Genomic DNA, 24,054 nt, shown 5'->3' on the forward strand with positions numbered 1-24,054 from the left:
ACACACACATTTTACACAAGTTGATGCCAGTCTGCTTAAGACGGGCGAAGCAGTCCAATATATACACGCCCGGAAGCGAAGACCAGTCTATTTGAGAAGGTTTAAGTGACGTGGTGGATGACGTAGTTAGTGTAAAGCAGACAGGAGGACGACAGTCAGTATGTTGAGAGTTGCCGGAGCGAAAAGGCGGGTGAGCACAAAGTAAGGTTAATCCAATAAATACATAGAGGTATAGATAATAATAATAATAGTAGAAAGCATATAGTCCAGTAGAACGTAGATACTACAGAGTATATGGAGGCGTAGATGCGACGATATTTCCAGAAGCTTGTAGAAACATAGATCGAGGGGTTATGGCACGAGCACGTTACATATTCCTGCCACCGGGCGGAATCCGAAGGATGGGCGAAAGCAGGTCGGCGAAGCAGCAGCAGCAATGTCCATGAGCGGCGCCTTCTCAGGAATCGATGATTGGCGACCAGAAGAAACGCAGTATCTGAAAAAAGAAAACAAAGGAACAGCAGAAATATGGAAAACAAAGAAGCAAGCAGAGCAGAGAAAATATGGAGAAGAGAAAGAGAAAAGGCAAAGGGAAAGGGGAAGAAAAAAAAAGGGGAAAGGGGAACAAAGGAAAGTGGTCCGGACCGAATAAAAATACTTTTGAAGTGGCCAAATATAAAAATGCAGGAAATTTCCCATGAAAATTTGAAAAAGCAGAAAAAGATGCCAAATACGGGAAATTACAATTCAAGAAAAGGTGCATGGGAGAGTCTAGACCTCGCGTGTGTGTGGGTGGGTAGATGGAGGGGAAAAGGACTGGGTGAGCCAAAAACAGAAAATAAATAAATAAATAAATAAATTTACTGAAATGTGGACCAGAGCAAACAGAAAGTAAACATAACTACAGTACAATAAACTTGAATGAACTCTCCCTCAGTACTCAAGGATAGAAAAGAAAAGGAACAAAAAAATTCAAGAAGAAAATTTCTTAAGTTGGGAAAAATGGGCCTTCCGAATGTCCTGAGGGTTGGAAATAGACTGCAATTGAACAGTAACCGAAGAAGGGAAAGAAAGAATTCGGTATGGGCCAATCCATAAAGGGGAAAGCTTAGCCGAAATATGATGTTGGGTAGAACTGATGGGATGGTTTTTCAACAAAATCTGATCAAAAAGCTTAAAGTTGGGCGGGCGGAGGTGGGAATTACATGTGTTTTTTTGTGAAGATCCCTGGCATGATTTAAATTACGAAGAGCTTCCTGTAATTGAGAGTCAGTAAGCAAATGAGGAGGGGTAAGCAATAAAGAGTGCAAATTCCAATTTATAGATAGAGGAGTATGAAGATCTTTAAAAGTATTGAATTAAGTATTGGATTAAATTAAAACACCTTTATTGTTGTTTAACTATAAATTTTCAATACGGACCAAAAATGAAATTTATAACGTGTAATAACATGTGGAATCGGAGGTAAGGCTTTCTGCGGATGATGTTATTCTCTATAGATTGATAAATAAGTTACAAGATTGTGAGCAACTGCAACGTGACCTCGAAAATGTTGTGAGATGGACAGCAGGCAATGGTATGTTGATAAACGGGGTTAAAAGTCAGGTTGTGAGTTTCACAAATAGGAAAAGTCCTCTTAGTTTTAATTACTGTGTTGATGGGGTGAACCTTTTGGGGATCATTGTAAGTATCTAGGTGTTAATATAAGGAAAGATCTTCATTGGGGTAATCACATAAACGGGGTTGTAAATAAAAGGGTACAGATCTCTGCACATGGTTATGACGGTGTTTAGTGGTTGTAGTAAGAATGTAAAGGAGAGGGCATATAAGTCTCTGGTAAGACCCCAACTAGAGTATGGTTCCAGTGTATGGGACCCTCACCAGGATTACCTGATTCAAGCACTGGAAAAAATCCAAAGAAAAGCAGCTCGATTTGTTCTGGGTGATTTCCAACAAAAGAGTAGCGTTACTAAAATGTTGCAGTGTTTGGGTTGGGAAGAATTGAGAGAAAGAAGAGCTGCTCGACTAAGTGGTATGTGATACAATTCCTTTAGTTTTGCCAATTGCCACCTTTTCAATACAATAAAAGTATATTACAAATTTACATATTTATTATGATGTTTACATGGTACAACTTGTTGATGAAAACTTTTGATGTGCTTTAAATCTAATAGCACATCAAAAGTTTTCATCAACAGGTTTGTTCACGAACAATTTTACCCCATTGATAATATAAATTAATACCAATACATAAATGTTACTCCAGCAACGAGAACAAGTCTATCGACCATAATGACAATTATCAATTGCACAAAATATTCAGTACTGTTATGAAGTTTTAAAGACAATTATACAAGCAACGGGAATCAACACAACCAGCCAGATTTCAAAGTTTTTTATTTTATTTTTAATTTTAAACAATTTTAAAAGATGTTCACCGGATGAGTTTCGGCGATAAAAAGTTTGGACTGAAGAAGATTTTAGACAAAAAGTGTTAACTTAAAACATACTTTTATTGTTTTGTGACTTTTAAAATGTTATAAGATTGTCAGTTAGTTTTATAAGAGTAATCTTGAACCAAAAAGAATTGTTTTAGTATCTTACACAATCTTAGATTAATGATAGTTTGGCTGATGATGCTCACGAAAAGAAGCGAAACATGTACCATGTAAACATCATAATAAATTTGTAATATACTTTTATTGTATTGAAAAGGTGGCAATTGGCAAAACTAAAGGAATTGTATCACAAGTAGATCTTCAATACGGACAAGGAAAATGAAGTGGTATGTTCCGAGCTGTCAGCGGAGAGATGGTGTGGAATGACATTAGTAGACGAATAAGTTTGAATAGCGTTTATAAAAGTAGGAAAGATCACAATATGAAGATAAAGTTGGAATTCAAGAGGACAAACTGGGGCAAATATTCATTTATAGGAAGGGGAGTTAGGGATTGGAATAACTTACCAAGGGAGATGTTCAATAAATTTCCAATTTCTTTGAAATCATTTAGGAAAAGGCTAGGAAAGCAACAGATAGGGAATCTGCCACCTGGGCGACTGTCCTAAATGCAGATCAGTATTGATTGATTGATTGATTGATTGATTGATTGATTGATTGATTGATTGATTGATTGATAATTGGTATATTCCGAGCTGTCAGTGGAGAGATGGCATGGGAGGACATCGGTAGACGAATAAGTTTGGGTGGTGTCTTTAAAAGTAGGAAAGGTTAAAATATGAAGATTAAGTTTGAATTCAAGATGACAAATTTGGGCAAATATTCGTTTATAGGAAGGGGAGTTAGGGATTGGAATAACTTACCAAGGGAGATGTTCAATAAATTTCCAATTTCTTTGCATTAATTTAAGAAAAGGCTAGGAAAACAACAGGTAGGGAATCTACCACCTGGGCGACTGCCCTAAATGCAGATCAGTAGTGATTGATTGCAAGAATTATCGAGGTATTTCATTGATTAGTATACCCGGCAAAATATTCACTGGCATCTTGGAAGGGAGGATGCGATTAGTCATTGAGAAGAAGTTTTATGAAAACCAGTGTGGTTTCAGACCACGTTTCTATGCCTGTGAGTTGGCAACAATACTTATTTGATCGTGACTTCCTTTTGCTACCCATAAGCGTTGTAAAATTCATATAAAAATCGCTATAAATCCTTTAGTAATATTGTATTTGCTGTGTTAAGTGTACCTGACAGTTGACAGTAAGATTGAGAAATAAGTGAGGCCTACATTAAGCACATCTGCACTGGAATCGCTTAAGGTTCAAAAGACGAAAATGTCATCACAGTGGGAAGGATGCTTCAAGAAAAACTACACTGAAAAGCAGCTGCTGAGTGAGAAACAAGTTAAAGAGCATGCTTTGGACTTGACTCGAAATTTTTCTTGGCGGCGGAGGGCGATTACTGTTATCTACTTCAAAGGTTGGCACCTCTCCACAAATACAGTATTCATGAATTTGTATTTTTGTTGCTAATTCCATATCAGTGCTGAGCTACGAGAAAATGGGTTAACAGAATTTAATGAAAATTGGTATATAGAGTCAGGAAATAAGAAACTACAGTCTAAGCTGTACACCCTGGATGAAATTGCAGTTTGGGGGAAGGCACCTAAAATTTAATTTTTAAAAAGCTATGTTATCGGTCCTATCAAAAAGTACTACATAACAAAAATTATAGAGAATGCAATTTCCGATCATGTATGTTTTTTTTTAGTTTTCACCATACCAACTATGATATGAGTGGTATTTCAGAGTCAGAAGAAAACTAAATGTGAAGGCCTACAATAAAGGCTTACAATATAGTGATTATTTTAATCCACCTATTCAATACAAATTGGCTTTGTGTTGCAGTTCATAATACTACAACACGGATTTACAGGGACATGTTTCGCTTTATTTACAAGCATCTTCAGCCTACATAATTGTCTCAAGGTTAAGACCTGTCATATTTGGATTGTTTTTACAAATTTTTTTGCTTGAGTATCCATGTTTAGTAATAATATGTAAAAAAACGTAGGAATTATGTACACATTAAAAGTATGACAATATGAATTACAATGTTGAATTGAAGTAACCCTTGATTCTAAAATACATTGACGTCCAAAACATAGCAACTACAATTTAAAAATTTGGTTAAAATTGTTTTCACAATTACAATGTTGAATTGGAGAAACCCTTAATTCTAAAATACATTGACGCCCAAAACATAGTAACTACAATTTGAAAATTTGGCTAAAATTGTTTTCACAATGCTGTGGTTGATTGAATCAACTGTAATATGGCTTTAAATTTGTGTCATAAATATAAACTGAAGGTTAAAATATAGGAGCCATTTTTTCTAAAATCCATTGATTTCTGGAACACAGTAACATCCGATATTGAGAATTTAGTTAATAATTGTGATCTCAAATGCAATTATTTAAAAACAACTATGATTTGACTCCATGTGTAATTTGAGTCGAAATGATATTCTAAAAATTAAAATCTTGGAACCGTTGGAGACCAGCTTCTAGAATTTTCGAGGCTTGTTGCAGTTTGGTGATTTGATCAGTGAAAGTATTAGAATAATTAGTTTGTTTATTGCGACTTGAATATCCATTGGTAGCAGATTGTATTAATGTAGTTGTAGTTAAAAGGTGGGGGAGAGGGCTTCTATCCAACTCTTGAGTAGCTGTTTATGTTTCTTTCGAGGTAATAGACTGAGTGAAGCATCTGGAACAAATGGAAATTAACTTGAATACTGTTGTGTGGTGTTGTGCTTGTAATGTGAGTTTGATGTTATATTTTTTCACTTACCCCTTTGACTGCTGCTACAAAGTCTTGTGGTCTTTCTTACGTTACTGTGACTAATGTCTATTGTGGTTCTACTCCTTGTGTTGTACGTGTGGAGGGGCTGTTGTGAGGGGCAAGTAGGGGGTTGAGGGGGATAGATTTTTCTTTTGCTTTACGTCGCACCGACACAGATAGGTCTTATGGCGACGATGGGACAAGGAAGGGCTAGGAGTTGGAAGGAAGCGGCCGTGGCCTTAATTAAGGTACAGCCCCAGCATTTGCCTGGTGTGAGAATGGGAAACCACAGAAAACCGTTTTCAGGGCTGGCGACAGTGGGGTTCGAACCTACTATCTCCCGAATACTGGTCACTGGCCGCACTTAAGCGACTGCAGCTATCGAGCTCGGTGGGATAGATGTTAGTAGCGGGGCATTTGCTATTGGCGTACCATGTGGTGGGGAGTTCTTATCCGTTGTCGAGGGGGGGGTAGGAGACGATCCTGCGGGCGGGACGTTAAGCTTTGGCGTGTTATGTAGAGGGGGATTCGTTGTCGAAATAGTTTCTGTTGTGAGTGTTTTTAGATTAAATATCCTAAAGAATTTGCTTTTATCTGATTTGAAAGTTTGTAACAATGTTGGCAACTGTTCTATTAACGGGCTTTTTATTTCGGCCGCGTCGTTCAAATTTTTTTCTTTATTAAAATATTGATCCAAAGAAATATATGTTTTCAAACTCTGTCATTAGCTTCCCCTTTTCGATCCTTTTGATTATTGTAAGGTCTTCGTTTATTGAGGTATAATGATGGCCGGTTTCTTTCATGATTACTCATTGTGGAGTATTTATTATGCTTTAAGGCGTTACAGTGTTCCATGTACTTGGTTAGGAAGCTGCGGCCAGTTTGGCCAACATATGAAGATTTACACTGTGTGCATGTTAGTCTATATATTCCGGAACTTTTGAAATTTGTTATTGTAGGAATTTACTGTGTTATGATTAAAAGATAAGTTTTTATTAGTGTTATATGTTTTTAAGGCTACTTGCATATCCTGCTTTTTGAGTGGGTTTGCTATTTGGTGGATCGTTGAACTGGTGTAAGTAAAGGTTGCGTATTTTGATTTTTTGGTCTTTTCCGGTGCGAGATTTGTGGCTAATTTGAGCTTTACTTTGTTGATGATTCGATTCACCATCTCTGCTTTATATCCGTTGACAAGTGCTAGTTCTTTTATAAAATGTACTTTCGTGAAATTTGCGGGTGATAAGGGTATTTTATGAGCTCTGTAGATCATACTGGAAAAGGTTGCTTGTTTATGGGATTTCGGGTGGAGTGAATGATTTCTTATTGTTATTGATGTGTGTGTCGGTTTTCTGTATATTTGATAATCGAATTTATAATTTAAGCGTTTTACAGTAACATCCAGATAATTCAATGAGTTGTCATTCTCGTCTTCTTTGGTAAATTTTATGTATCTATCAATGCTATTTAAAAATTCTAGGATTTTTTCACTGTTATTTTTTCGGTTGTCTGTTATTACAAACGTATCATCAACAAATTTCAGCCAAAGGCAGATTCCTTCTATATTCGATTTAATTATTTTATGTTCTATGTTGTCCATATAAATATCTGCTAATATTCCTGAGCTGGGGTCACCCAGGGCTAAACTCAACTGGTGGTAGATTTTATTGTTAAAAGTGAAATAGTTATTATTCAGTACGAATTTAAGTAGTTTAATAAATTCATCTATTTCTAGCTTACTTAAGTTACTATGTTTGGAAAGGTTTAAGTTAATAATTTCAACCGTCTCTTTAATGGGGATGTTTGAATACATATTGGTAATATCAAAAGAGCTCATCCTGTGGTGGGGTTGTAAGTTGAAGTTTTTTAATCTTTTGCAAAATTCAATAGAATTTTTAATTGAAGAGTTACTCTGAAACTTATAATGCTTTTTGAGGAACTGATGTATAAATTTTGACATTTTATATGTTGGGCTATTTCTGCTATTTATGATTGGTCGAATGGGTGTGTTGTTTTTGTGTACCTTAGGTAGTGCCTTTGCCTTAGGCAATGTTGGATTCATGTTGACCATTTTTTGTTGTTCTTGCTCATCAAATAAACAAGTTGAATTTTTAAGGATTGTTTTTAGATTCCGTTGAATTTTAGAGACCGGGTCTTTATTTACTATTGTATAAGATTCATTAGAAAAGAATTTTTCAGTTTTATTATTGTAGTCACTTTTATTTACTAGGACTATTGTTTCGCCTTTATCCGCCGTAGTTACGATAACGTTGTTATCCCTTATTTTTGTCTTTAATTCTTTTATTTGTTTTAGGAGGGCTTGGTCGGGATGGGTTTTCATTTCTTTTTACTAAACTTGGGAGTTTCTTTTTTATTTCATATTTAATGTCATTTTGTATTTCTGCTGGCAATTTCCCTATATTTACTTCTGATTCTGCTATTGTGGTGGTTAATTCTTCCATTTTTTGTGGGTTAGGCCAATTGAATTTAGTTCCATTGTTGAGTATGATCATTTCATTTTCAGAAAATTTTGTGTCTGATAAATTAATTGTCGCAGGGTTGTTTATCTTTAAACGAATTGAATCATTTTTTTCCATTAACGGTTAACTTTTTTTGATCTTCTATTAGATGTTTTAATTTGTTTTCCAGGGTTTTTTGCTTTCTATCTAAGATGGAAACTTTTTCAATGGTATATTGTTGAATGGAACTCCAGTCTAAAGGGGATGTAAAATGGGATGTACTTAAGTGCACTTTGTAAAGTTGCAAGTTTAGTAGCGATTTCTTTCTATACAGTAACTTTATTTTGTTTTTTAGTCCTATTTTGTTTACTCTGTTTTGGGTGTCAAGAGATTTTGAACCTGATATGTTCCTTCTTTGGCTAGACCTTAAGAATTTAGGTATTACACCGCATCTTAAACATTCTTTAAAAAACCATATGTCTTTAGCTATCTTACTGACTTTAACCTTGAGGTTACAGAGATTTTGTTGATATCTGTGGAGCTCATCTGTGATGTAAATAAGCATGGCAGAACAACAAGCTAGTTGCTCTCGCAGCGATGTTATTTCTGATCAAAGAATCTTTCGATTATGAACCACAGCGGAAAGTGATGACGATGATGATTTTAATTGTTAAGCAATTTTGAAAGTGAGGGTGATACAGTGTGTGCTGAAAATATTGTGAGAAAGAAACAGAGCCTCCTTCTAAATGAAGGAAGAAAAACACTGTGAGTTCATCACTGTTTTTGTGGCGGGCGGATGACGTTTCTCCTCCAGACTTTCAAGTGACTGTGACAGACTCTGGGAGCCAAGTAGTGTTTGATGACAACCCCAAAATCATTGATTTTAACTTTTGTGTCAGTGGAGTTGGTGCAGCTGGTTGTTGATTGAACAAATCAGTATCACAAACAATTGGTGTAAAACATTGAACTGTCACCACATTCCAGGTTTAGGAAGTATTTTAACATATCAACTTATGTACTTGTAAGGAGTTACATGTATTAGTTGTCTGCAGATTTTAGGAAATAATTTTATTTTGGGCTCTTTACTTTGTATAAAGATGATGTGTGCATGGGCAGAAGAAGTGTAATTTTGTTTTCTCTCAAAATAATATTGAACATAGGTGTAGGATTTTCCATTTGCATTTAGATTTATAAAGAACTGACATTTAAAAACATTTTAAGCTAATAACCCCACTGATAAGTTAAAAATTTAGGCTTCTACAATTTATTTTTTACATACTAATGAAAATACTCAGCACTGAGGTGCAAAACAGTCAACTGGTAACTAAGCACTTAGAAAGTTAAGATAGGCACAGTGATGCTTGTAGCCCAATTACCAGGTACAGAGTCAAGTATGGCATTGAAAATTTGGTCAGCCAGTTTATTGCAGTTTCTTTTAATTCCTGCAACTTTCAGAATCTGTCAGAATATCATCTGATCCTGGCACTTTTTTGGTTCTTCATACTCTTGACGGTGCTGGTCACTTGCTCTGACGTGATGCATAAGATAGGACCTCCTGTTGGGTTACGTTCTGGAATATGATGATGGAATTCATTGTTGGAAATCTCTTCAATGTGTTGTTGCCAACATTTGAGGATGTCCTATTTGTCCTGTAATCGGTGACCATCTTTGCCTTTTATGCAGACATAGTGCTCAAAACCCTGTGCTGACTTTGTTCTCACTTTGGTCATCTGGAAGATAGTTCTCTCCTTTTGAATCCTGTGTTGTATATTGAGTCATTACAGTGACTGTGCCTAGCTTCGGCTACAGCTTTCTTAGTTTCATGTTTGGCTATGGCATATTTTTCCCTGTTCTGTAGAGTCTTTTGTGAAACCCAGTTTCTGCCGTCTTCTTTTCATGCACCTTTTCCTCAACTTGGGTCGTCCATAACCATGAATGCTTGTCGGTATGGTGGAAACTATGTTTTGTTGTACCCAAGGTTGCTGTGGTGATTTTCAGTGACATATTTGCAGAAGGTGGACCACGTGTTGTCACTTGCATTCTAGTCGACAGCAGAAAAATTTATACTCTCTGCTAGGGTCTCCTGTTCTTTAAATTTCCACCAATTGATCTTCTTGGGGGCATTTATCCCTCCACGTCTACGATGTTTAGAGATCCAACTTATGAATTTCATTGTTGGTTCTATATTGAGAACAATATTGAAGATTAATTCTTAGAAAGAATTTCTTGTGATATTCTGCCTATTCAATACTTAATATCAACTGTTCACAATTATTTAGTCATACCTAAACTAATACTTGCTTTGGCCTTCTTGTGGCCATCTTCAGCTAGATTCAAAAAGCTTTTAATCACATTGCACTGACATATTAAGAAGAAATGAACGAGATGAAATACATAAACACATTTTACAAAAATTGTACAGTAAAGTTTGTTTAAAAATGTTCTTGTATTATAACTTTCCTAAAAGTTTGTTGGAAAGACAAACACTTATGATCAACAGGTGTTAAGTTGAATGACGGTTGAATTGTACTGGAAGAAGCAATCTCTACAATCTTTCTTTCTTGTATAATACAAAGTATTTGTCTTCGATGTGAATTTGAAACTTGTGATGTTTAAAGGTGGAAGTTGATTAAAGTAGCTTTTGTTGAAAATGATGTTGGATCTAATAAGAAAGAGAAAACAGAAATTGAAGGAGCAAGCTAAGAGGTAAGTGAATAAAAACAGGCTCATGTCTGTAATATGATTAAAAGCTGTTAGTAAACTTTGTCCCACATTGGAGTGACAATTGTAATTTAACTAAAATGCTCACCTCACACTTGAGCAACATTTGTAATTCACTGAAATGCTCAAAACAAACTATAAATTTACTGGCCACTGTGAAACAGCCAGGTATGGCTCCAATAATGAAATAAACTGTCAACTATTAACTAATTACATTCATTTGAATTAACTAATTAACTTTGCTTGAATAAATTAACCCTCTTGAGTGTCAGGCCCGGGTGCTCATAGTATGCCAAGAGTGCCAGACAGATTTAGAGGATTTTGCAGTTCTCATTTTCTGGGCATTCACAAATATTATCACTATGACTTGAAATTTTTTATAAATGTTAACAAGAAGACACTCTTACTGCTGAAATAAATTATAACACTAAAATGCTCTTGGATATTTTGAAAATAATATTTTCCAAACAATTTTAAAACACCAAAAATTAAAAATCAGAAACAAAACAGAAAAAAAATTAGAAAATTCAACTGAATGATAAATATTGATGCCTCCTTTGAAATTCCCTATTTCAGATGAATAAACATGTAAAGTTTCACATTTTTATCTCGAGTTCTGTAAGAGTTATGTACAATGGTATCGGAATACATAATTGGCATGTTCAATAATGGGATCGAACCTGGCACATGGATTGTAGTCATGGCAACTAGATGGTGATAGATTATCATTGTTCACAAGATGGAAGAATCTCAAGATCAATTGAAATCTGTTTCTTGAGAACATATTTCCAAACCATGGAATATAATGAGAGTTTTTGACCCAATAAGAAAATATGCTCGGCCTTCTAGTTATAACCATTTCCAGCAAAACAGCAATGAAAGCCTACATTTCAGTCAATGTAACTGGGCGCCACTGCTGTGCTCTGGCATGACTTCTCAAAAACTGACTAGCATGTCTGTTTGTCTCTGTAGATATGAATTTCCATAATTGAACCGTGAAAAAAAAAAAAACAAATAAAAATACGCTATAGGTTTTGCGTCTGACGAAGGGGCGTGTCCCAGCTCAAGAGCCTCATAATAACCAGGTGAGAGTTGGTATTTTTCATCTTGACCTAATTGAATTTCATGGAAGGCAGGGAAATGTTGCTGTTGGATATTGTTACAGCCATCATCATAATCATCAGTACTGTTACTCAGATGGTCATTACATACCTGCCAACTTTCCCATTTTAGGCGGGAGACTCCCGATTTTTGACAGTTTTTTTCCGCCTCCCGATTATTCTATTATTTCTCCCGATTTTAGCTTATTTTTTGGTGAACTTCAAGCATTTGTTTTCAAATCTCGCCGTTTCAGCTTTTTTACGCCACTGGTAGAAAGTAGATCTACATGCAACATAATGTTGCACTTCTCATTTTAATATATATGAAGAACACACGATCTTTTATTCTCTGTTAACAAAACAATGGATTACAAAATGTTCTTTTAAGTGGTGGAAAGTGAATCTTCTCCTATTATCTCTGAGGACAGATTTATATTGACTGAAACTGCGTTCAATATCGGAAGAGGTAATGGGGGCATAATTCAACTTCACAATATCTGCTGGGGTTAAATCCAATGTTAATTTTATACTTAAATCCCCACACAGCATTGCAGCAACCTTTGTCATTTCTTCATATCCAGGGTTCTTTGAAAGTACAGTGGCCATCTTCATGTTTGCTACATCTGCAACTTTACCTGTACCACGATTTAGTTGTTCCACAGTTTCATTCACAATTTCACAACTTCCAGAAAGTGAGAGATGCGAGTTTTGGAGCCTTTTCAGTGTTTTTGTGATGCATGAAAAATTATGCTGAATGTAGCATAAGTCATTTCTCACACTTGTATAGCAGACAACTGTTTTCACGGCTTCAGTTGAGACTGCATCTTCAGAGTCCATGGCATGTAGAACGTTCTTAATACAGTCTATATATTCAACATAATATTCAACTGCTTGCAGCCACGTACCCCACCTAGTTAGATTCGGCTTAGGCAGCAATGGAATCTCTGGGTACATTTCTTTCAAAAGATGAACTCTTCTGTGGACTTTGAGAAAAACTTTTTTTCACTGAGGAAATCAATAAATCTACTTTGAGGTAACTGCCTCTTACCACTTCTGCCACACGATGAATGGCATGTGCTACACATGTTAAATAAGTCATCTTATGATATACAACACATAATGCTTCTCCGGCTTTTATGATATAAGGTGCCGCATCACTAATAAAAAGTAACACCTTATTATACTTAACGCCCTGTGGCCAGAGGATACCCATAGCCTCATTGGACAGTTTTGCTATAGTTTTGTTATCGTACTTTTCTAGAACATCAGTGTAAGAGAATCCGTTTACAATAATCTTCGCTTAACAAACCAGTGATTACGTTGCCAATTAGCCTGCCTTCTTTGTTTGTTGTCTCATCAATTGAAACCCAAATTGGACCGTCTTTAATCTCTTGCCTTATCTTCCGAACAGTTTCATCGTATATGGCTGAACAGTGTGTTTTCTGAACGTTGACTCATCCAGGATGGGTCGTTTAGTATATTTCTCGAGGTATTCCCTGAAGGACTGATTATTCAGTTTGAAGAGAGATATGTCAGCAGAGATGAAAGCATGGCAGAGATCGGTGTTGAACTCGGATGTTACACTGGAAGTTGCTGGTTGTGTCAGAAACAACTGTCTCTGCTTGGAATCTTGTTGTTTAGCCTGGTGTTTACTGGTTGAAACGTGCTGTTGCGCAAGGAACCTTTGAGTAGATCTCACTGTACAATGACACAAATTACAAAATAATATCTTACTGTCAGTTGATAAACCATCTTCTTTAAATTCTGATACGTAACTTTTCAATTTTAAACTGGTTGACTGAGCTACATTAGGCATATTGTAACAATGTTAATGTCTTCAATGAATATCAATATACAACTGCACACACTGAACGTACAAGAACACTATGATCTGTCTCACTGCTAATTCAAACTGTGAATGACTGGTAGTGAACTAGATGGAGTTATGAAGCAATCAAAGGGAATGCCCGAATTACGAACTAATCCGGAAACCACTAGCACATCGTCGATGAATGAGATTTCCCTAGTTACAAAATTATGGCACAGACACAGTCGATGTTATGTAATGCAGCTTATCAGTGCTGTAAGTGTGATTCAGATAGTCCCGGTACTGACCGGCTGATCTCCACCACTTCCAGGCTCAATCTCTCTCTTTCTTCGCACTGCTTATCAGCCTAATTTATCAGCCAAGAGGTGGACAGGCATGATAATGACCTGCACGTCAGTTAAAATATTTATTTTTCGAATATAGATTTTTAATTTATTTCTCCATTATTGAATGGACTGCTAATTTAATATAATACTTTTTAGCCAAAATATGGACTATATTGATTTTAATGACGAATATGGAACATATGTGCTAAACTCCAAAATATGGAAAAATATGGAAAGTTAATACTCCATTTTTCAACTCCACACGTTGTGATTCGTAAAGATAATGCAAAATATAATTAATTTTAGCTTCCTAAAGAGATATGTATTTACATATAAATCCGTTCCGTGAAGATGATATGACTTACTTGACTTATTTCCTGTATCTCCTAAGTGGAGCATAGGGCATCAACGAACTTCCGTCACCGGACTCTGTTCTGCGCCATCGTCCTGATCTCTGTCCAGGTCTTTCCTCCTTTCTCCATCCGTTCTGCTATTACACTCCTCCTCCATGTGTTTCTTGGTCTGCCTCTTCTCCTGCTACCTTGTGGGTTCCATTCCAGGGCTTGTCTTGCTATGTTGTCTTTATCTCGCCGTAATGTATGCCCGATCCACTTCCATTTCCTACGACGCATCTCAATATCAATGGGTGTTTGATGAGTTTTTTTCCATAGTTCTTCATTGGAGATTACTTGTGGCCACCATATCCTCAGGATATTCCTCAAACTTCTGTTCACAAATGTTTGAAGTCTGCTAATCAGTTGTTTGTTAGTCTTCCATGTTTCACACCCATAGAGCAGTACTGACTTGACATTTGTATTGAAGATGCGTAGTTTGGTATAGGTGTTAAGTTCCTTAGATTTCCAGATTGGTCTCAGCATTGCAAATGCTCCTTTAGCCTTATTTATTCTATTTCCTATATCCTCTATAGTTCCTCCCTCAGGGGTGACTATACTTCCCAGGTAGCAAAACTGGTTGATTTGTTCGATCTCTTGGTTTCCTAAAAATAATAGTGCCTTGTTTCGGTTATTATAACGCATCTCCTTGGTTTTCTTTCCATTTATCTTCAATCCCACCTCTGATGCTTCGGTTTTTTAATCATTCAGCTGTGCTTCCATATCCTTAAAACTGTTGGCTAACAAACACAAGTCATCCGCAAAGTCCAAGTCCTCCAACCTGCCTGTCAGTCCCCATTGAATTCCTCTTCGGCGATTCATTGCCTTCTTCATCATAAGATCCAGCACCATCAGAAATAGTATTGGTGACAGCAAACATCCTTGCTTAACCCCTGTGTTTACTGGGATGGGCTCAGACAACATCCCCTGATGTAAAACTTGGCATGTGTAGTTCTCATACATTTCTTGGGTTATCTTTATAATTTTCTTCGGAATCCCAAATTCTTTCATGGCTTTCCACATCTTCTTCCTCATTACATTATCAAATGCCTTTTCAAAGTCTACAAATAGCAGATACAGTGACGACTGCAGCTCCGTGGATTGTTCTATAATTATGCGCAGTGTGTTGATCTGGTCTGTACAGGAGTAACCTTCTCTAAATCCTGCCTGTTCTTTCCTCAGCCTTGAGTTAACTCGCTTTTTGATCCTTTCTAAAATTATTCGTGAGAGTACCTTACTTGGTATCGAAAGGAGGGTAACCCCTCTCCAGTTATCACATTCCAATAAATCTCCTTTCTTCGGAAGCTTAATCAACAATCCTTTCTTCCAATCTGTGGGGATCTTCTCTTCTTCCCAAATCTTCTTGAAAAGTGGGAACAGAATCTCGACTGAAGTACCCACGTCCACTTTCAAGGCCTCCGGTGTGATATTGTCCATACCTGCCGCTTTGCCATTCTTTAGTTGTTTAATGGCCCTTTGGATCTCTGTTCTTGATGGCGGTTCTGTACTGATAGCAACATCTTCCTGCTCTTCTACGGTCATCACCTCTGTCTCTTCTTCCTCGATTGCTTCACGATTCAAGATCTCCAGAAAGTGTTCTCTCCATCTTTCTAGCTGTTCTTTTTGTGTGGACAATAATCTCCCATCTTTGGCTTTCACTGGCTTGTCAGATCTAGAAAACTTTCCTGTTAGTCTCTTGGTAATGTGGTAGAGGGTCTTACTATCATTGTTTTGTGCTGCCGTCTCAGCTTGTGTTGCAAGATTATTGATAAATGCTCGTTTGTCACGTCGAAATCTCCTCTTCACTATTTTGTTAAGTTCATTAAAGTTAGTTCTAGCTTGTGCCTTCTCTTCTTGTGTTCTTGCGGTATTGAGTCTTTTCTTACATTCCTTCCTTTGATTCACGGCTTCCCATGTCTCAGAAGTAATCCATTCCTCTCTTCCTCTCTCCCTTTTGCCTAGGACCTTTTCACATGTATTAATGTAGGTACTCTCTATGCTCTTCCAATTATGTTCTATATCCTGTCCTTCTTCCTCTCTCAGCTGTTGGAATCGGTTATTCAATTCTAGTGAAAAATTTTGTTGCACCTCCTTGTCCTTCAGTTTATCCCAGTTATACTTTATCTTCCTCTTCTGATGAATGTGCCTAGTACTTGCAATCTTAAGTCGGAGCGTAGCTACTACTAAGTGATGGTCACTTCCCACATCTGCCCCCCTCTTGTTCCTCACGTCCAAAAGGGAGGTTCGCCATGTCTTGCTGATAGTGAAATGGTCGATCTGATTATCCGTTCTATGGTCAGGGGAAACCCACGTCACTTTATGGCAATTCTTATGGGGGAAGATAGTGCCTCCTATCACCAACCTGTGGTTACTACAAAATTCAATAAGCCTTTCACCATTCTCATTTCTATTACCTATACTATGTTTTCCCATTATATTTTCTATTCCTTGGTTATCATTGCCAACTTTCGCATTCAGGTCTCCCATCACGACCATTATATCCCTTTTCTTTGCCTTTAACAGGGTTCGATGTAGCTGACCATAAAATTGCTCTTTTTCTTCTTCTTCTCCTGCCTCTGTTGGTGCATAACACTGCACCACTGTAATTGGTCTTACTCTTGATGCAAATCGAGCTACTAGAATCCTTTCTGAGACTGGGTACCATTCTATCAAACTCTTCCTTGTCTTTTGAGTGATCAATAATCCAACACCCTATCTATGTTCTTCTTCTTCTCTTCCTGAGTACAGCAGCGTGTCCCTTTCCTGGGTCTTTATCTCACCAAACCCAGTCCATCTCATCTCACTCAAGCCTAATATGTCCAACCTGTATCGCTTCATCTCCCTAGATACTTCAGCCAATCTTCCTGCCTGCCACATTGTCTGTACATTCCACATTCCAATTCTCGTGTCCGATTTCATACTAAAAGTCAAATCCATTTTATCCATCCGGCTTCTATTCGTTGATGTTTCTGTAATAGGTTAATCTCGGGTGTGTAGGTTATTGGCCTTCAGCACCCAAAGCCTGTTGAAGGGGCTGCCTTCTAAGTAGCCAGGCCTACTGATTTTCTGTTGGGGTTTCTTCCCTTAGCCTTTGAAGTTCCCACTTCTGGCCACAAGGCAGCAGTTCCTATTCTATTTTCCCCGCATAGGAGGGTTGCCTCGTCCGTCAGTTCCACTGTTCTGAAGTCCGTCTTCTCCGCCTTCACTGCCGTTGAGGTCTTCACCGTAACCCTGGCAAGGGACCCTTACATGGGACTACCAGCCGGGTCAGCTGGACCAAGGTTTTTTAAAGAGGTGTTACTCCTCTATCACTCGCCCTTTGTCCTGACTTGTGACAGGCAGAGCCTGGCTTCCCAAACATTGGGCCCAGGTTGGTGGGTTTGTGAAGATGATATACCATGTGACAATTTTCTAAAAATGCGTGCCTTCAGACATGTTTTCTACGGTATTGTTTCTAACATTCTTATTGGATTTTTTTGCATCAAGATGATTTTTTACAAACATTTATAGGTACTTTTTTACATTTTGTTTTTTTACCATTTTATCTGTTCATGGTTATTTTAATTTTTGCCTAAGAAGGTCTAATGAAGGCTGAAACATGTACCATTGTTTCATCATAATCTCTTAATGTTTAATAGATATTATTTGAATATTGTTAATCGAAAGAGGTACCCTGAATGCGGTTTGGATTCATGTAAGGAAGATAAACATTACAGGCATTTGAGGAAGTCTCAGAGGAAATAGTTAATCAATTCCTGCCACTCCTCTCTATGCTATCTTCATCGATTATGCCCAAACATTTGATAGAATTGAAGAAAACTCCTTATTTGGAAAATAGGGGGCGGAGTGAAGAATTTGAAGCACTAAGCGTAGATGATAAAGGTCATACTAAATGCAAATTATGTGAAAATCTACGATGGAATTACTGCCACACCACAGTTACACAAACAAGGGTAGTTCTGCAAGGAGACCCCCTGAGCCCTCTTTTATTCAACCTTCTAACAGCAGACATTATACATACACAGAGAAAAGAAAGAAAGAAAGAAAGGAAAGGAATATTTATGAATTACACATCATGCCGTGACATTGTGAAATACTTTACATTAACTTCACGGTCATTTACGTCATTTACCTCACTAGAACTGCAGTGATTTGTCTCAGAGATAGTTTTCGAAAAGTAAGGGGTTGCGATTTTTTCCCGTTTTGATGAAGTATGTACTGTTTTCTGGCTTATAAACTATCCCCTGCAGCATTAGAAGTCCAATTAGAGTTTTTATCTCACTTGGATTTGTATCAACCCAATCTCTCGCTCGTGATGACCGTGGTTTCAAGTTTGGATGGGCTTCTAAACACTGTTTAGCATACACATTGGTCTGTTTGGCAGTAAGTTGAAACATATCATCATCTATGAACCGTTCAAAATATTCCAACACATTGTATCGAAGTCCACATTTACACCACTAGCACCAGAAAATATGAATTTCTGACGTGAAACACCATGCGGCGGGAAAGGTTGTAACGTGTCTAGCACTTCACCCTCATCCGATTCGTCATGTTGTTCACCTTGTTCTTCATTCTCACTTTCTGAACCACTTTCACTATCAGACTCACCTTCATTTATATCAAACCACTCATCTTTGGATTTCTGAGAAGATAAATTGTCACAGTCATTCTCTAAGTGTTAATAATCTCATCTTCTTCTAGAGTTTCAAACTTCTGCTTTGAACTAGATGCTGCCATATTTGGCCTACTGCAGACAAGTAGCACCACACAGTTGTAAAATAAAAACAAATAAGCTTCAAGAAGCGTGACGTGGTATTTGCTGTCATCGAGCGGGGAAAAACATCAATTAAAACGACAATACATGACGCGGCAAAGTAGCTCTTCATACCCAGGAGATATTCGCGGTAAAAGACTAGTACGTTTATATATTCGTCATGCCCATAACCCTGTAACATTCAGCGTATGAATATATACGTCATGCCCAGTTAAGAGGTTAATAATCAATTTGTGCCAGGTGGGTTGTTCTTTTCCCTCATGATATGTTATATTGTTTGCATGAGCAGTTTTGTACTGCACATATTATTGATGGAGGTCTACTATTATTGTTAAGTAGATTTACTTCTGATAAGAATTACATTTCTAGTACAAAGTAATATGATTTTTTTTTCCCCTGTGTATATCAGGAATTCTGGTTTATAAAATGCTTGCAGTTGAATTTGAAAATATACTTGATACCAGAATATAGATTTCAGTATGACGTGACTTATCTGTTATACAATAAGGCATCTGAAATAATCTGTTTACAGTGAGTATGTACAACAGCAGCAAACCTTATATGTGGTAATGGAGAAGGGTGATACTGATTTTTCCACTCTCCTGAAGATGATGTGGAGTTCCAAGGAGGGTATCTCAATGCCTATGATAATTTACTACTGGACAGAAATGTTAAGTGCAGTTAAAGATATACATGATTATGGTAAGTAAAGATTTGAATTATTGATTTTGTTCTCTCTCTTCATAGTATTACAGGGAAGTCAGCAGTTACAAACAATTTTTATAATTTAATAATAGACTTCTTATTAGCCAAGTGGTGTGCATTTGCATTAACACTGCAACGCTAGCACGATTGCTTGTTACAGTGCTACTTGCACGGGTGACATGTCATCCAGTTCAATTGGGTTACATATTGCTGTTATAAGTGGTTTAAATATTGTGAAAATGTTGCAGAATGATATTGTCTGTATTTTAAATGACATCGACTTTATTTTATCAAATGAATGTATGCAGATAGAGCAAAAAGAATATAAAGTGGGAAAGTTATACGCAATGCAATAACTTCACTCCCGTTATCATGGCTAATTCATTATGGGAAGATGTGGGGGCTCCTCCTTGGTTCATCAAACAGTGGGACATAACGCTGGAAGATTTGACTAGTTCTATTGACAGTTGATATAAGAAATGCCTGTAAGGTATATTGACATAGTTGTTATTCATGCAGTAGAGATTAATGACATTAATTCCACTTTTGTTCAACAAGTTGAAAACATATTAACAGGCCATTGGTGACAGTTTCTGGACACCATGCTGTTCACACAATTTGTCAATCATATCAACAGGAAATTTTGTTAGGTTATAAAATGACATAATTTGCTGTTTCGCTTGCTCTCCTGTCTCTGAATCAATTTCTTTGTTGTGATGAAAGGTAGATAAGACCAGCACGGTTTTGTTCCTTTTTGATGTAGATGTTGATTCCCATAGGGAACCTAAATTATTTGTCCTGAATGAGTAAATTTATAATACCAATATAATGGTCCGTTATTGGACATTATAAATTTTCCAGCTAACTCATTCTTGGTTGCCTGCGTTTCGCCCTCGTGCGCTAAGTTAGGCTCGTCAGTTGGGACCTAGTACACCACCCAAGACGCAAGGCTAGTGCATCCCTATGGGAATCAACATCTACATCATTTGATGGCCAGGCAGGCATCAATTTTTGGTAATTGAGACATAGCTCTCATAGTGCATTGGCACTGCTGGTGGCTTCAAGTAGCCTATGCAGTGGCCTCCACGGTATGCACTAGCCTTGCGTCTTGGGTGGTGTGCTAGGTCCCAACTGACGAGCCTAACTTAGCGCACGAGGGCGAAACGCAGGCAACCAAGAATGAGTTAGCTGGAAAATTTATAATGTCCAATAACGGACCATTATATTCGTATTTGTTCCTTTTTGTTACATACAAAGTCAGTGTTGGCTTCTCAGTAAATCCAAATAGTGTGTTATAAAATTCTTTCCCTTTGCCCTCTTTGAATTTCACAGGAACTTCTCGGTTTGTTCTTTTTTACTGTACCCACTTAAGTGGTTTTATTCTCAAGCAGTTTTAAAGCAGTGTGGAGCAATTAAAAAAATATCATCTGCTATAATATGAGATCCAGTGTTCAATATTGGATCTACAATTCGCATATTGTCGTCACGAGGACTGTTGCTTTGGAGATAAGGTCCTTCAGGTTGCTTGCATAGATCTCTAATTTTTTGGTGTAAATATTTCATGTGTCAACTCACAAATGCACATAACCTATTGTAATATGCACAGCGGCTTAATTTTTCAGACTGCCTGTTCAGTGTCTACAAGGACATTGTGTTCTCTCCCATTCTGACGTGGACAGTCCTTATTTTCTCCCAATGTGCTGATTTTAAAACCTCGATTATCTCAGGACCTTAGTTTTCCACCTGAAGGACTCCATGGGTAGCCCTTGCCCATTTTTTAAATAACTTTTGTTTCAGCCGTCTGCGGACCACATTTGTCAGTCTTTGCAGTACTTTTAGCATTCTCTGCCAGTATCTTTTCATCCTTTCTACAACTTCCTTCTTCTGCTCTTCCGTATAAGACCTCCCTTTCCTCACTAGCATTTCCCCAGTCTCCTGGAAACCGCAGAATGTTTTGGCAAATTGTCTGAATTGATTTCTATCTATGATATAATCTTCCGCAACCCCCATCTTCATCAAATCCAACCTCCCTTCTCAAAACCATTTTAGGTATGAGTGTAAAAAGGCTGATGATGCCCTTATAACGGGCGAAACATTTCCCATCAAATTTTAGTATAATAAGATGTAAATCCTAACTTTAGGAACGTAATTGTATTGAATAAGTTGATCCTAATAAAATTTTGGTAATATTTTTTAAAACTGATATACCGTCCCTATCGTTACCTCATTAAGCCGACGCAAATTAATCACAACACGGTATTTTTACTTTCCTGACGCATCCATTTTTGGGGGAATAATGAGGAGGGGGTGTTCCATGCTGACTTTTTATGGGTAATAATTTTATCTTCCAACATCTTGTCTGCCTGTCTTTGAATTTCTTCTTTCTGAGCCCCCTGTAACCTATCCGGTCTTACATTAATTGGAGGTTGATTTTTTCCCTAGTTGTAATTGCGTGCTGGAGTAAATCGGTGTACGTTAGTTCGTCCCCTTCCAAATGAAATATATCACTATAAGCACCACAGAGAGCATACAATTGCTTTCGGTCTTCAGGTGCTAACTGCTCTAACTGCTCTATTACCCTTTGCTCTCGGGATTTTATATTTTGATTCTTTATTTGGGTCACTTGACTTCCTTTTGTTCATATTGGTTTGGAGGTGTCACGGGTTCTACTTCTTGGATGCATAGTACTGGCGTTTCAAATTCGTCTTCTCATCCCTTGTATTTATCACGCTCAGTACTGCCTTGTGATTACGTGCTTTCGTCAGTCAACTTGCTACATATGCCCCTAGCAGAATCTTCCTTTTTTCAATCACACCGTCTGCTATATGCTTATCTGTTCTCACTTCTACAATAGTCTAAGATGTATCATCTGGACTTGAGCAGTCCATTCACCTAAGGGGTATTGCTTTCCGGCTGTTATAGCATAACCTTCCTTGAAATTAATTATGCTTTCTCTCAAGGCATTTCTTCCAATAATGCCATCATAGTGTAAATTGAAGTTTTAACCTTTTACATAAAAGTCAGGGTTCGTCCTCCCTACTTGGAGTCGTACTCTGCCCCTAGTTTAGATTTTTTCTGCGCCTAACTGTTTTAATCTTAACGTGGGCTCTGCGATAATTAGTGCCTCTTCTGGCACAAACTACCTTTCACGAATGTCACTTCGCTTCCCATATCTATCAGGAATTGAAGGGGGTCCTTCTGACCCGGCACCTCAGGAAAGATTACCCTTTTATTCTCCCATGGGTAATTTGTGCCCTTAAGTGCTATGCAACTAATTTCTCTTATACTTAGTCCCATAAGGAACTTCTGTCCAAAGATTTCCACGTACCCCTCTCGATAATTAATTATACTGTTTAAAGGTCTCTTCCCATGAGTCCATCTACTGACAAACAAAACTCATCTACTACATGAAATTCGGGGGTGGATTTCCCTATATGCAACTTCACAGAATCCCTTGTATGGGATGTCCTTCCTGTCACACTGGATAACTCTGTTATCGCGTTTCAATAATGGACTTCCCTTTTGGGCACACTCTTTTCCTTAATGAAACTGATATCAGGTCCCGTATCAATGAGGAGCTTGAAGGGTTCCTTATGCTCTCTGGCTCGCACTAGAATAGAGCCGGCTCGATCATGTTCTTCTCTTGTGTCTGTCTCTCTGTCCACTTTTCGTTTAGCAGACTGATTTTTTGGGGGTTCCCTACTCCGTAGTTTTTTGCTTCGTGGGTCGTTTACTTTTTGGGACCCACCTTTCGACCCATATTGGCGGTCCCTATCTCATTTAAATCTTCGGCTTTCGGTTTAGCCCTGTTTCTGTCCCTGCTGGTGACCTTCTCTTTCATGTTCCTTATCGTGGGTTCTAATTCTCTCCTTTCCGCGATTTCTTATCCTCCTTATGTTCTGAGGATTGAACCAAGAGTTCTTTTGTAAGTGACCTTTTCATCCACACCTAAAGCATATTCTTTTTCCCCCACTGTCTTTGGACTTCTCTGCAATAATGTTGGGAATGTCCCATCTTATTGCAATTATAACATCTTATAATCTCACATACCTTTATCTCGAGCCTTTTGCTTTGCATTCTTTCTCTTTTGTTCCTGCAGTCTTCTTCGAGATGCCCCATCTTTTTACTGTAACTACAGGTATCTCGTCTCTGTTCCTGCTTTACTGTTGTCTGGACTCTACAGCCACGGGCAAGATGTCCTTTGTTACAATTGTAACATACAGCTCTAATGGTTGCCTGTCTCCTGGGTTTACGTGCGGGCATGGATGTCCCCTGATAGTGAGGTTCCAGCCTTGCCCTGGCCTCCACAGGCCTTCGCACTTGTGTCAGGAGTTGCTGTTTTGCTTGAGTGGAGATGATAACTGTTTCCTCCTCTCGAGCAATATCTACGGCTTGTTCTAAGGTTTGGGCATTTCTGCTTTTGATTAAATTTTGGATTCTTTCATCTC

The 24,054-nt window shown here is 37.7% G+C and overlaps 1 protein-coding gene across 1 annotated transcript in view; it reads left to right on the forward strand.

Annotated features, from left to right (window-relative positions):
* Positions 1 to 24,054, forward strand: part of Mps1 (Monopolar spindle 1) — a 225,900-nt gene that overhangs the window by 114,355 nt on the left and 87,491 nt on the right. Inside the window, exon 5 of the mRNA XM_067138070.2 lies at positions 19,434 to 19,603. Coding sequence (XP_066994171.2) covers positions 19,434 to 19,603 — 170 coding nt within the window. The remainder of the gene's footprint in view (positions 1 to 19,433; positions 19,604 to 24,054) is intronic.

Source organism: Anabrus simplex, chromosome 1 (genome assembly GCF_040414725.1).
Source record: "Anabrus simplex isolate iqAnaSimp1 chromosome 1, ASM4041472v1, whole genome shotgun sequence".
Classification (NCBI taxonomy): Eukaryota; Metazoa; Arthropoda; class Insecta; order Orthoptera; family Tettigoniidae; genus Anabrus; species Anabrus simplex.